This window comes from Fomitopsis serialis, assembly GCF_022376445.1.
Source record: "Fomitopsis serialis strain Sig1Antser10 chromosome Unknown B0H18scaffold_311, whole genome shotgun sequence".
NCBI classification, from domain to species: Eukaryota; Fungi; Basidiomycota; class Agaricomycetes; order Polyporales; family Fomitopsidaceae; genus Fomitopsis; species Fomitopsis serialis.
Window position 1 is genome coordinate 4,214 of NW_025955271.1, and position 13,550 is coordinate 17,763.

General features: G+C 57.8%; 4 protein-coding genes across 4 annotated transcripts; 2 read left to right on the forward strand and 2 right to left on the reverse strand.

Annotated features, from left to right (window-relative positions):
- Positions 1-3,504: 3,504 nt before the first annotated feature.
- Positions 3,505-6,030, reverse strand: B0H18DRAFT_1128391 (Sec63 Brl domain-containing protein; the record flags this gene model as incomplete). The annotated part of the gene is made up of 6 exons (XM_048035331.1): positions 3,505-3,576; positions 3,643-4,341; positions 4,401-4,587; positions 4,654-4,794; positions 4,847-4,994; positions 5,883-6,030. 6 exons carry the CDS (start codon positions 6,028-6,030, stop codon positions 3,505-3,507), a joined length of 1,395 nt encoding a protein of 464 aa, XP_047885064.1.
- Positions 6,031-6,060: 30 nt separating this feature from the next.
- On the forward strand, positions 6,061-7,263 carry B0H18DRAFT_1128392 (uncharacterized protein; the record flags this gene model as incomplete). Its single annotated transcript, XM_048035332.1, has 5 exons — positions 6,061-6,078; positions 6,144-6,502; positions 6,553-6,748; positions 6,805-6,905; positions 6,963-7,263. The coding sequence occupies 5 exons, from the start codon at positions 6,061-6,063 to the stop codon at positions 7,261-7,263; spliced, it is 975 nt and encodes a 324-aa protein (XP_047885065.1).
- A 744-nt stretch (positions 7,264-8,007) lies between these two features.
- Positions 8,008-10,088, reverse strand: B0H18DRAFT_961978 (uncharacterized protein; the record flags this gene model as incomplete). Its single annotated transcript, XM_048043086.1, has 6 exons — positions 8,008-8,565; positions 8,615-9,055; positions 9,109-9,424; positions 9,487-9,860; positions 9,959-9,987; positions 10,010-10,088. The coding sequence occupies 6 exons, from the start codon at positions 10,086-10,088 to the stop codon at positions 8,008-8,010; spliced, it is 1,797 nt and encodes a 598-aa protein (XP_047885066.1).
- A 747-nt stretch (positions 10,089-10,835) lies between these two features.
- On the forward strand, positions 10,836-12,041 carry B0H18DRAFT_892300 (uncharacterized protein; the record flags this gene model as incomplete). The annotated part of the gene is made up of 4 exons (XM_048041341.1): positions 10,836-11,106; positions 11,283-11,465; positions 11,528-11,673; positions 11,730-12,041. The coding sequence occupies 4 exons, from the start codon at positions 10,836-10,838 to the stop codon at positions 12,039-12,041; spliced, it is 912 nt and encodes a 303-aa protein (XP_047885067.1).
- Between the last annotated feature and the right edge of the window lie 1,509 nt (positions 12,042-13,550).

Consider the following 13,550-nt stretch of genomic DNA (forward strand, 5'->3'; position numbering starts at 1 on the left):
GAGGGACGCCCCTTGCGGCGAGTCGGAGAACGTCGATTCGTACCGCCTTCCACGTCGTCGTTGGAGAACTGCATCTGGTAGTCCTCGCTAGGCATGTGGTCTTGCATCGGTGTCTGCTGCACGGGCGTTTGGGGAGGACGAATCGCGTACCCGTCGTGCGGATGAGGCGCGGCGGGCGCGAGGTGGGATGGGAGCGACTGAATATGTGAAGCGTAAGAGGAGGGCGGCAGCGAGGCGGGCCCAGCAGTGTTGCTCGACATCGATGCACCCCTTGGCCTCCCGCCCCCGCTAGCTGGCTGGGTGGGCCGAGCGCGAATACCCACCGGTTGCTGCTTTCCCTTGTCCTTCTCTTTCTCCTTCATGTGCTTCTTCTCCTTCCTCCCTGACCCTTCCGGCTGCGCCAGACTGGCGTCCTTACCGTTCGCCATGCCGCCGTTCACTTTAGCCGGCGAACACCCCGGGCCTGCCTTGACCGAGCTCACGGACGGGCCCACATAAGGGAACTGGAAGCCCGCCTCCATCCGCTCGTCGTCGAGCACGTCCCACTTGCGCTTCACGCCCGCGGTAGCACCATTGTACGCGCTGTTCGACCTCGACGCCTCCGCCTTCCTCTTCATCATCTCGACCACCCTGACCGCCTCCGCCCTGCTCGACTCCTCAGACGCATACACCGTATAGGTCTCGCTGTCGCTGCATCGTCCGTTCCCTATGGCTCACCGGTAAGTCCCCTCGTTTTGAGTCTGTCTCCGCGACGATCGCCGCCGCCACGTTGGGTGTCGACCTCGCTGGCGGAATAGGACGTCATCCGTTGGGCATGGCCTGCGAGGTGGGAGCGTCGGGAGGCTCGGTCAGTCCGTCGTCGTCCGTCTGTCTGCGCACCCACTCACCATTGGGCCCCACCTTCAGCTGTGTATGAGTCCGCCGGCTTGGACCCCGACGCTTGGCGCGTCCGCAGCAGTTCGACTCTGCTGGTCGTCGAATGGGGACCACTCCTCGACGAGCGGCCTGGCGCGGCGTGGAACGGTACGTCATGTTGTCGGGCGCAACGCTGATGGTGCTCACCGTCTGATCACAAGGGAGCGTACCGTCTCGCCCATGTCTTCCGGGCCCCCGGTGAAGCCAGGTTGCCTGCCCCGTCATTGCATGTCGTGGTTTGACGTGCGTGCGCTGGGATGGCGGCCGTGTCCCTCGACTCAGGGCTCGTGCCCGTTGTTGCGGACGGGGAGCCCGGAGCCCACACCGGGTCTTCTCCCGGACAGTCCGAGCGACGCGGAGAAGTGCTGGCGGGGTCGTTGAACCTAGCCGTGCGGTGCGCTCATGACGGAGTGCCGTGTAGAAGTCCCATTGCCGCCGTGACGATGCGTCGGGCAGTGAGTGGACGAGACCGACAGTGTGGTGCTAGAGACGGTGGGTGGTGTTCAACAAGTGCGGACCGGCTGGGCAATGTCGGTGCACGGCTTACCTTCGCGGTGACGTGTATTGTAGGCTAGGTACATAATCGTATAGTGCGGCATTGGTTCCTCGACAGTATCCTGGCAATGACCGAGTGCGAGAGACGGATGCCGACGCGGGGTGCGTGTGACGGAAGTAGCGATAGTCATAGTGTTGACGAGATTGGAAGACTTGAGGCTCGGCGAACGAGCTTGATTTCGGGGCACGGCGGAGCAAGGGTGGCATGTAGTATTGACTAGTCATACCGTACGGCGAGATCGATACGATACGTAGGGTCGACTCAGGCTGTTTGCAAACGAGCTTGATTTCGGTGCACGGCGGACCGGAGCAGGTGCTGCGTGACGATTAACATTACGACTGCCGACGTCGTCAGGTTGTAGCTCGTGAAAGGAATACGAGCGTGAGGTATATGAAGACATACAAGTGCTAATAGTGCGAGACTCGGTCGCATGGAATTGCGTAGGGTCGTCCGCGAGTGCGAGGCACGATCCGAGCTACATTCATGCGAGCGACGAGTATCTTGTGTACGAGAGTCCCTTGCTCACTTCTCATGCATCTGTTGTAACTCCCCCGCGCGCGGTGCTCGATTTCAAGCCAGCGAGTGTGATCGCAATAAACCAATTGCATTGAAAATGATGGTAGATACAGTATGTGAGGGCCCGCGCTGTCATCACAACACCGCGGGTCTGTCTACACAACTCTAGCGCACGGTCGACGTACGCAGGTACGCGCCTGCCACGGACAACCCTCCGCTGCTCGTCGTGCAGGGCACTTTCAGCACTCACCTCTCCAATCAGTCCGTCGTCCTCCAAGCACGCATTCCACCGCACGGAAACGTCCGCGCTATTGCTGCTAGTGCCGTTTAATCCCGATTCGACGCTGCTCGTCGAGCCGACAGCAGCAGCAACAGAGCCAATCGTCGGGCTCGGTGGGTCGCCGGCCGCACCGTTCATCGCGACCGCCTCCGACGAGAGCGTCGCAAAGCCGACAGACGGCGGGTCATGTCGGAACGCGGAATACACGTTCTTCTGCTCGGGATATCATCAATAGGCGTTCTCGAGTCATCGGATGTTATTGCGCACCAAGAATGTGTCCCCGATGATCCAGGGTGGGGCCGTGCCGCCGCTGGTGTTCACGACGAAGGCGCCAATGCAGTTGTTTCCCGTAGAGTCCACGGTAGTGTACGCGAAGTCGTCGGGGGATATAGCCCACGTCCTCGAGCTATTCCCGAACTGCAGCGTTACGTGGACCTTAGTCGAGCAGGCTGCGCAGAGGTTCAGGTCAAAATCCGCAGTCGAAGAGGAGGTAAGGCTTACGGTAGGTGTAATAACCGCTGCTGTCCGCGGTACTCCCTGGTATTGCCGCGTAGATTTCCTCGAGAGTCCTCAGCACGTCGAGCGCACACGCGATGCCCTTCAGGGCTTCACCGGTGAAGATCCCGCTCGGCTGCTGGATGACCGCGTGCGCGCAGACGACCGCGGCGTCGAACAGCGCCCTGCCGAAGTTGTAGAAGTCGAACGCAGCCGGCCTCGTGTTGGCCCACACGCCGTTTAGCATCCGGCTGGCGTAGATGATCGCATGAGCGGCGTTCAGCGTAGCGAGAATGGCCTGGTGTTTGCCCGCGCCCGTGTGGCTGTCCTTCAGGAACGGGATGTAGAGCTTCATGATGACGCAGTTCGCCAGGATGGCAAGCTCGCCCTTCTGGGCTGTCAGCACGGTAGAAGCAGGAGAGGAAGGTGCTCTGACCAGTATGGTCGAGCTCGAGACGGAACGCGGGTGGAAGCTCGGCGAGGAAGGTTGTCACATCGCTCTCAAACATAGCAGCCTGGTCGATCGACAGTTCGTCCGGGTCCTCCCGAGCGGATCCCTGAATGCCTGCTTCTTGGCGTTTTTTACGATCTGCGCGAGCCTACACTAACATCAACCGACGTGCCTACAATTTCCTGCGCAATCGCCCTTCGTGAGCTCGTAGTTGACATCGAGGGTGGGGTAGGAGTTGATGAAGGTCGCGACGTCGCGCATCTGGCGCGCGTCCATACGCAGGACAGTATGTCACTTGTCGTCCTCCATCTCCATGATGTCGTATACTGAGTCCACGCCAGCGGCCTTGCACCTCGCGATGACCTATAGAAGAACAGAGAAGAACTCGATCAGTCTCAGCATCACGAGAATCGAGCACGAAGAACTCACGTCGGGCTCGAAATGCGGGATCTGCTTGAGTTGAGAGTCAGACTCCCAGCAAGCTTGCACGCACATCTGCGACAGATCCATTGCGCTGAGGGCGTTCAACCAGGTGTTCGACGACATGACGTCCACGCAAGCCGAGAGCAGGTTGAGGACCTTCTCGAGCACCAACACCTGATCGGCCGCAAGATCTGGCGGAAGCGGTAGGCGCGAGAAGTGCGCCTGTAGCATGAGGAACGTCTTGAAGTGCGGCGCCTCGAAGTCCGCGCGGTCGAGCTTGACGGGCACGCGGTCATAGATGCGCCGGAGCAGCACGTCCTCGTGCCGACGAATTGGTATTGATTCGAACTCGGCGGACGAGGCAACGACCTCCAGAGGACCCTTCATCTTCGTGCGTTCCTTAAGCGATCCTGTTTGTTTTCGATGGTCTTCACGGCGATCTCGGCGAGGAAATAGTCGTGGAGCATGTGTGTAGGCAGACGGGAGGCCTTCAGCAAGGAACTTCTTGTAGAAGTCCTTCCGTGTCTGCTGGCACATGAGTACGCAGCGGCTTTTGTCGTCTTCTATGGGACGACACGCACGCCCGAGCATCTGTAGGACATCCATGACGGGATAATCAACGTATCGATGTTCTTTACCCTCATAGAACTGGACGCCCATGATGATCACCATGTAGCTGGCCACGGGGAGACTCCAAGCAGTGTCCTAGTGAACGGATTAGCTGACTGACGACACTAACGAACGCGAGCTACACTGTTACTTACCTTCGAAGCGATCAGGACTTGAATGGCACCGGATTGGGACAAGTGTTCGACGATCTTCTTGTCTTGTTTGCTCAGAGCTTCAAGGTAGTACCCAACACCGTGTTTCAAGGTCTCGACCAAACCAGTATCGGAGATATGGTCCAGGTGAGGTTGAAGGTCAGCCTCCTCGATGTTGAGGAAACGATTACTGTCGTCGTCCGCACCACAGTGCGTGAGGATATCGTCTGCAGTAAGTTGACATTAACGACGAGACGGAACGAAGATGAGGATTGGCTTCGTTGGCGAATACTCGAGGATTGCCAGATAGGCCGGCTTCGACATGGCGATCATAAGCGACGGGAAGTGGGGAATGTTGAAGCTCTGCAGATGGATGTCCATGTCCAGCGGGCGTGCACTACAAGACCTGGTGTCAGTACGCATCTACAAAAATAAGGTCAACCACTTACCTCGGAGGGAAATGGAAGATCGCATGCGAGCAGGCGGGAGAGGCGAGGGCGAGCGGGCAAGCAGCAAGCGGGCAGATGGGGAAACGGGCGGATGGGGAACCGGGCGGACGAGGAACCGGGCGGACGGGGAACCGGACGAAGGAGAGAGCTGGCAAGCGAGTAGACAAGGGCGCGAGCAAGCGGACGAGCAGATGGAGCAAGTATAGAAGTGGGCAGATGGTTCGTCAGGTTCTGTGCCATGACTGGAACTCACGCTCACCTTGTGCTTGGGTATCTCTATTCCTGAATTCATGCTCGTCGTGAGCCAAACTCGCACACGGCGGGCCCATCAAGCCAATGTCGGGGCACCCACCTAGTTTGCGAGCCTCCAGCGATGCTCTTAGTGCATCGCTGAAGCTCGTTGCGGCTGCGTGCCGCCACTGCCGCGCACCCCGTCTCCTGAGGATAGGCCCGTCTACGCGTGTCCTAAAGATCTGCGACAGGCGGACAACGGCGAGACAAAGGTGAGATATGGGGGCAGCGGACGCGAGGAAAGGGCCTTAGAGTCAGGCGCGAAGTCGTGTGTCGGTGTGTCAGTAGTGGTGGCTGCAGGCATTCGCCGAATTGAGCGCTTCGCACTTGAAGGCGACGGCGCGCCTCTGCTGTCTCACCCGCTCGCTCGCTCAGTTATCTTCCCGCCTGCCCGCTCAGCCGTCTCCCGCCTACTCCGTCGTCTGCCAGCCCATCTGCCGAACGTTCAAACACTCATCTTTCGGCCCTTCGTAAACTCTTGCGCTTTAGTGCTCGACCGTGGCAACCCCTGGTCGAACATGCGGCTCTGGCGACACGCGCGCAACTCAGCCGCGCGACCCAGCACTTAAATGATGCGCGTACAAGTCCTGCCTTGAGGGGGCAAGCCGTGCGAGCTGCAAGGAACGTGGAGCAAGAAGGACGAGAGGAGAATGCGAAGAGGAAGGGAAAGGAAGGGTGAGTGGATAGAGCGAGCGCGAAGGCTCAAAGTTCGAAGGTACGCCCCCACTGGACACACCTCATTCACGGCCGTCCTTGGCAATGCCCGCGCCAGCAGGTGATGGATGAACGAGCAGTCCACCGTGCACCCTGCTGGCCATGAACATGACTTTTCCGTCACTCGGGACGATTTCTGCGTCGTAGCCGCTGCACACGGCAACATGTCGGATGCGCATCGCTGCACATATGGCGTGCTCCACTGATTCATGACCAACAGTCGTGTAGTGTGTATGTTACATGTTTCGCCCGATGTACACGCCGGCGACAAAGATACTGACGTCTCCCGGAGACGACGGCCGAGAAGGAGGAGGCGCAGAGGCCAGCGCAGGACGTTCCGACGCGACCCAAGACTCCCGAGCGGAAGACACAACAGCCCGCCCCTGCCACCCCGCGCAGCCGGAGTGCGGTCCGGATCGTCGACGCGATGGGGCGCGAGGTCGAGGAGCCCGCGCCGGAGGCGTCTGGCTCGCGTGACGTCCGACGCGGGCTGGACACCGAGCTGGCGGAGGCGTCGCTGTCGGTCGTGGAGGACGAGGGGTCGTCTGTGTTTTCTGTGGACATGCCGACGCCGCCGGCGCACAACGAGGCGCTTGCGCTGGGGCGGGAGCAGGTGGGGAACATGAAGAAGGAGGCGCGGCAGGCGGAGAAGTATGTTTGCTGTTTCTCCTGGGTATGGCCGTATTGACTGACGGGTACAGGGACAGGTCGTGCCGGGAGCGGGCGGTGGACGACGGGCGGGCGCGGACGCTGGAGGACGCGTCGAGCAAGGCGCGGAGCATGCGGCGGACGATCTCGCAGACGCTGCAGCGGGTGGAGGACGCGGCGGAGAGCGTGCGGACGAGTCGGTACGCGCCGCTGCGCGAGAGCATGCGCCGAAGCACGAGTCGGTTCCTGGTGCGTACACCCTCCCTGCGGTTCCTTGTGGCGATGGTGGTGCTGATTGGAGGCAGCCTTCCGCGATGTCGGAGACGGGGGTCAAGCTGTCGTGGAGCCGCGGTACCTGGCTGTTCTGGGCCTTTGTGCTTATCCAGCTCGGATTCTGTCTGGTCATGTACCGGTATGTGTTGACGCCTCTTGACACGAGCTCGTGGTGACATGTCATGCGCAGATTATCTAACATGCGGGCTCGTCGACTGTTCCTGACGACGTACTACGACCCGTTCTACGCGGACGTCTACCTCTTCACGCGCACGCACCCGTCCCCATCGAACCCATCCGCGATCCCGCCGCACGCGAGCTGGTACGAGGTGCCTGCGATGCTCGCGCGCGGGGGCTGGGGCTGGCAGGGCGCGGTGCAGGAAGTCTGGAGCGGGGCGATGTGCGCTCTTTCGCTACGGCCGTGCGAACCGGGTGCGTCGGAGGTGTGGAACAACGCCGCGCACGGTCACACTCACTGGCCGCCGGCATGAGGCACGCCGGTGTCGCCACATGCGCACATTTGCCTCCTCTGCGCTGTTCTCAACTCCGCCCCGAGGACGCGCTTGGCCAGCTGGGGTGTGCGTCCGCCCGCCTTGGCGAGATGGCATCTCGCGCACCCGCCGTTAAGTTAAGCAGTTCTCTCGTCATTCTACAATACTTAACATGAATACTTGCTGTATGTAGTCGTCACTGATAAATCAATGCTTCGGTGTTGCTATTGAATCACTCATAGCGCGATCTTTCGGCCATACATGGGCGTGACATTAGAAGCGAACCCGCTGTAAACAGGCTATAATTCGAGCTTACACCGCGACTTACTATGTGTACGCATTCTATGAGACCAATTCTTCCAAGACGTCTTAAGTACTGCGCGCAGGCTCAATGGTCTACATAGTATTGTGATAACGACGGGACAAATGATCGTACACCATATCGAACAGAATCTCACGTATCGTACAGACGCACCGGCCGAGTCAGCGTACATAGACAGACATACAGAGAAATCGGGGACGGACAACATATACACACGACTGGCGACAGCGTATCGTACAGCGACGGGTAGAGCAATGATAGCGATGATGATAGCGATGATGAGAGTGATGGTGAGAGCAACTTGGAGAGCGATGGAAAGAGCGACGAAGAGAACGACGGGGAGAGCGACAGCGAACGCGCAGTGTACGGCGTGTATTGAACCACGCGGCGAACGCAGGCAATCGCGATCGTCGACGTACTTCCTAACGACCCGCTTCATCAAGTCGAGGACGCTGACGCCTCTCCTCGTTCACCATCTCCTCGTCCAACTCCCTGACACGCGCTAGCCTTTTCTTCTTCAAGTCCAGGTTGTTGTTTGTCGCTACCATGGTGTCAATCTCCTCGTCGGTCTCCAGGCTCGTGTCGATCACGAAATCCCCATCCCCGAGTGACGTGTGTGCGAATCCGGGCTCTCCGGGAAGGAGCCTTTGAAAGGTCTCCAAACGCTGGCGTGCACAGCACATGGCGCCGTGACGGATGGATTCGACGATGTCGTCGAAGGGGAGCTTGAAGCTCTCAGGGAGACCGTTGTCTCTCTCAAACTTCATTTGAGTGCCGAGAGCAGTGAAGTTGAAGTCGCGCTCGACGTCCTCTGCAGTCCTGAAGAGTTCGTCATCGGTGTGTTTGGCCTTGTACCGGTTCCAGTCCTTGAAGCCGTGCCTCCACATTTCGAAGCGTGCCCTGCCGAAGATCCGGCGGTATCGCCAGCAGAACAACTCGTAGGGCTGCTTGGGGTAATTCTTGTAGTTGTCGATCATGGGCTGAGGACGGCGTAAGCACCCGAGAACCTACCAGACAACACGCGCTTACCAAAGCATAACCCAAGCGTGCCCATTCCTCGAGGCTTAAACCGGAGGTCAGTCCCTCGTTGATGACAGTGCGCTCCTCGTCCGACAGATATCTTGAGACTTCAAACAAGACAAACCACGCAGATAGCTCGCCACACCAAACGCGCCCCTTCGCCACGATGCAGCGTGTCAAGGCGTACTCGGGCCCGCCTGGAGCGGGCTCGGCTATCTTGTCCACATCCTCGTCGTCGACCTCGCCACCCTCGGGCACAGCCTGCTCCTCAGGGAGCTCGGCGAGGTCTGTGAGCGGAAGGACCCTCCACTCATCCAGCTCAGTCGAGCTAAGTGTGGTCACTTTGGGTCTCCTGAACCTCGTGTGCTCGAACATCTTGATGCCGCCCACGAAGACCGGCCAAGTGTGTGAGTTGTCTTTCCGGGTGGAGACAAAACGGTACCCCCGCATCTCAATACGAGAGAAAGTTAGCCAACGTCAGGACAGACGACAACGGTGCTTACGCGTCCCTTGAAACTGTCCCACGGCTCCGTGAACCCCACCTCTATCACCCCCACCTCATACTCGCCGTCTTTGTACACGATCTTGATCACGATATCTGGAATGTGAATGGTGGAGATTATCTGGTAAGGGTCCATGATGGGGCCCGCGATGGTCTTCATGTGTTCGCCACCGAGGATGATCTTGTAACGGTTGCCGCGGAGGACGCAAATGTCGAATAGCATCTGAGATAAGTCCCAGAACTCGAGGATCACCCGTTGGTGGGCTCCAGACACAGACGCCATGTAGAGTTTGAGTGTTCGGGAGTTGTAGTGAAAACTTAAGCGTGCGCGTGTGTGAGTCGCGCGCTGCCTTCTCGACGTCCGGTATAATCAGCTCACCTGAAGAATTTCAGAAGAATGCCGTGCTCGTTCAGGTAGACTACTAGATCCTTCCACTCGTCCTGGGTGATCTCGACCTCCTGAGGTTCAGTTGTCAGTTCACGCCCCAACTTGCCCTCGAGATACCTCACGCGCTCGAAATCGTAAAGTTCAGGCCAAAGCGGGCTCCGAATGGCCTTCTTCCCGAAGACCTTGCTAAGCAACGGGACGGGGCTAAGCTGCAGGTCGGGGCGAAGCTGCCGGTCGGGAGGAGGATAGATGACCTGAGAGGAGCCTGGAGAAGGAGCGGAAAGTGAGCGCGCTGTCTCAGACGTTGCAGATTCGCTGTCTGAGGTCGAATGCTCAGATCGAGCAGAATCAGAGCCTGCCTCCTCCTGTGATCAGCATAATCAAGGCAGATCTAGTAAGCATGACTCGCCGGTATGTTCTGGAGAGAGTTCAGCTATGTCTCTCGTCACTCCTGTGCCCGCACTTTCCCCGCGATGTAGGGGACTACGAGGGCTGTGAGGACAGGATGACCAACCGGTCAGAGAGGCAGCATTGCGAAGAAGAGAACGAGGAGGCAGCAGCCCCGGTGACGAGAGGGACCTGCGATACGACATGTTGAGGGGAGACTTCCGGACGCACGCCTCGCAGCAAGGACCGCCCGAAAGGCTGCCTTATTACTTATGTAACACGGAAGCGGCGGCCGTGCCTAGCGCCACCTTGACACCGCCCAGGCACGCAACCGTGGGATACTGCATGGAGGGGTGGTCCCCATGCCAGCCACTAGCGGGCCGTCAACGGCCGCGAAGATCGATCGCTACGTCGCGAGTTCCAAGTACGTTCAGAGTTTGGAAGGCCTACCTGACGCTGTGAACTATCCGCTGTTGGCGTGCTGAAAGCTGGAGGATCCGCAGGACTAATCAGCAGACACAAAAGAAAAAAGTATGTCCATGCTGTACTTACTGGCTTGTGATAGGTGAGCGTCAACGGTGCGGTTCACTGAGCTCGAGCGCTAGAGCGCTACAGGAGACGATGCAGGTAGGTGCCGTTTAAGCGGTAGGTTGAAGATGGAGGCTCGAAAAAAGGAGACGGTGAGATGACTGCACGAAGCCGAGAAGACTGAGCGCACAGAAAAGGTAGAAGGCGCGGGAGCGAGCACGCTCCCGCGGTCACGGCGTCTTGCCTGTCAAAGTCGCTTAAGCAGAATGGAATGATGTAGGAGTAGAGTGCGGTTCTTGTGCGCCCTCCGCTAGCGCGCATTGAGCGTAACCAGACCCTCTACCACGTCGCCAAAAAAACCCGGTGAGTCTACGTTAAGGTCCACTGAACGCTCACGTATTCACACAGATAAATTAAAAAAGGCCATGGGGAAGAGACGTCGGTCTTTGGAAGATATCTTCGCCACGACCTGTGCCGCCTGTAACCGGCCTTTTGAGACAGTACAAGGTCTTTCCGCCCACCAGACTGCCAGCCAGGGATGTGCTTGGTATAAAAAGGGCAAGTTGAAAGAAATATTCACTTTCGATGTATCCGAAGACGACGAAGACGACGAAGCACTGACCGAAGAAGCGGAGGCATCGTACGAATTTACCGCAGTTGTTAGCCGGAGCACCTCAAGTGACGATTTTTTTACAGGTCGTGTCGCCGAAACCACGATACTGAAGACGGAGCCAGCGGCAGCCATTTGCATTCATCAAACTGCCGTCAACCTTCCACTTCGCCGGACATCTCGTCGTCAGATGAAGAGCGTGAAAGTTCCTTAGAACTCGCGTCTCTGTATGATTTTGTCGATGCCTCTGCACCAATACAAGGAGCCTCTTCAAGTAGTTCGGGAGCTTCCTCCGCTCAATCCCGCCGAACCGCGCTCACTCTGGACGACAACGCTGATACCCGAGTTGAGGATGTGAACGAGGATGCGGCGCATGTGGTCCGAACTGATGAGGCTATACTCGAGAGGTGGCGGAAACATAGACGGAAACAGACGCCTTCACAGCGTAAGTCCTTCTTTATGCTGTGGCATCACACTTTAAACATTAAAACTACGCGAAATCAACAGCAGACGACGGAGAGAATAACGTGGACGACGACCCGCCTAATCCTTGGGCGCCCTTCGAAACCGAGATGGATTGGAGCTTCGCGTCGTGGGCTGTACAAGAAGGGCTCAGCAGAGGGTCCGTGGACAGAGCGTTGGCAATTCCTGGGGTAAGCTACTCACTATCTCGAGCCTGTGTCCTTGCATGCTAAGGCATACGTTCTAGTTCAAAGAAAGACTGGGTCTTTCTTACCACAACTCTTACGCATTATTGCAACGGGTCGACTCGCTTCCGGAGAGGGCGGAGTGGAAGGAAAGATGGTTGACGTTCAAGGACCGACCGAACGAAGAACATCTGGTTCAGTATCGCGACATAATCGAGGCAATACGAACATTGCTAGGCAATCCCGAGCACGCTGACCAGATCGTCTACCGGCCTCGACGCATCTTCTCCGACGCATCTCGTACAACTCGCATATACAACGAGATGTGGAGCGGTCGCTGGTGGCATGCGGTGCAGGTGCGTAGAATATATTGAACTTGTTCCTTACTTCAGCATGCTAACACGATGATTGTGCTCTCAGAGCATCTTACCACACGGTGCAGCAGTCGCCCCTGTCATCATCGCGACAGATAAGACACAGCTAACTCAGTTCTCCGGCGGCAAGTCCGCATACCCTGTGTACCTAACCCTCGGCAACATACCGCGCGCTCTGAGGCGGAAACCCTCGGAACACGCTTGCATTCTCATAGGATACCTATCGGTCGATAAAATCAGCTCGGACGGGATTACCAAACGCAAGCAACGGGCCCTGACGCAACAATTGTTCCACGCATCGGTGCGCGTCATTGTCGAACCACTCATCGAGGCAGGAAAGAACGGGATCGAGGTGACGGGAGGGGACGGTGCGGTGCGCAGAGTACATCCAATCTTAGCTGCGTACGTAGCAGATTACCCGGAGCAATGTCTTGTGACATGCTCCAAGTATGGAACATGTCCTAAGTGTCAGCTTCCTGAGGACAAACTCGAATCGCCATCACCTGGAACCCCGCGCACATCGCTCTGGACTCTTGACGTTTTGCGCCTCGCTGCCGAGAAGACCGACGGGAAGAAGGATTCCGCCGCCTACGCACGGGCCTGCAGTGACCTCAACGTCTCAGGTTACACCGTACGACCCTTCTGGCGCGACCTCCCTTACACCGACATTAACGCCTGCATCACCCCGGACGTGCTTCACCAATTGTACCAAGGCGTATTCAAACATATTGTCGACTGGTGTGGTGAACTCGTCGACGAGCAGGAGCTCGATCGACGTATACGCTGCCTTCCGCATGCGTTCGGAGTCCGTCATTTCAAGAACGGCATATCCGTGCTGTCTCAAATTTCGGGTTCCGAGCGCAAGCATATGGCGCGGATCCTCTTGGGGTGCTTGGTGGGCAAGATCCCGAACAACGCCATTCTGGCGTTTCGATCCATCTTGGACTTTATCTACCTCGCTCAATACTCCACGCACGACGATACAACTCTTCAGTACATGGAGGACGCGCTCAAGATCTTCCACAAGAACAAATCAGTTCTTGTCAACTGCGGTGTACGCGATCACCTAAATATTCCGAAATTTCACGCTCTACTGCACTATGTCGACGCGATCCGTTCACTAGGTACTACCGACAACTATAACACCGAAGCCTTCGAACGCCTTCACATTGACTTCGCCAAGAACGGCTGGCGCGCCTCCAATCATCGGAACGCGCGTCCGCAGATGGTCCAATGGCTCGCGCGACAGGAAAAGATGGTCATATTGAGCTCCTCCATTCGACGTTCGCTACCCCTCGCAGACTACGACTCGGACTCGGACCTTGACGATGACGACGCCGTGGACAACTCTGCTTTGCCGTCTGTTTCCAAGAATGCACGTATCAAACTCCCGAAACACCCCACCGTGCCTCTCCAGTCTATAGATCGTATCGAGGACCGTCACAATTCCCCTGGCTTCTCTAGCGCGCTAGGGCAATACATTTACACTCTGAAGCTAGGACGACCTCT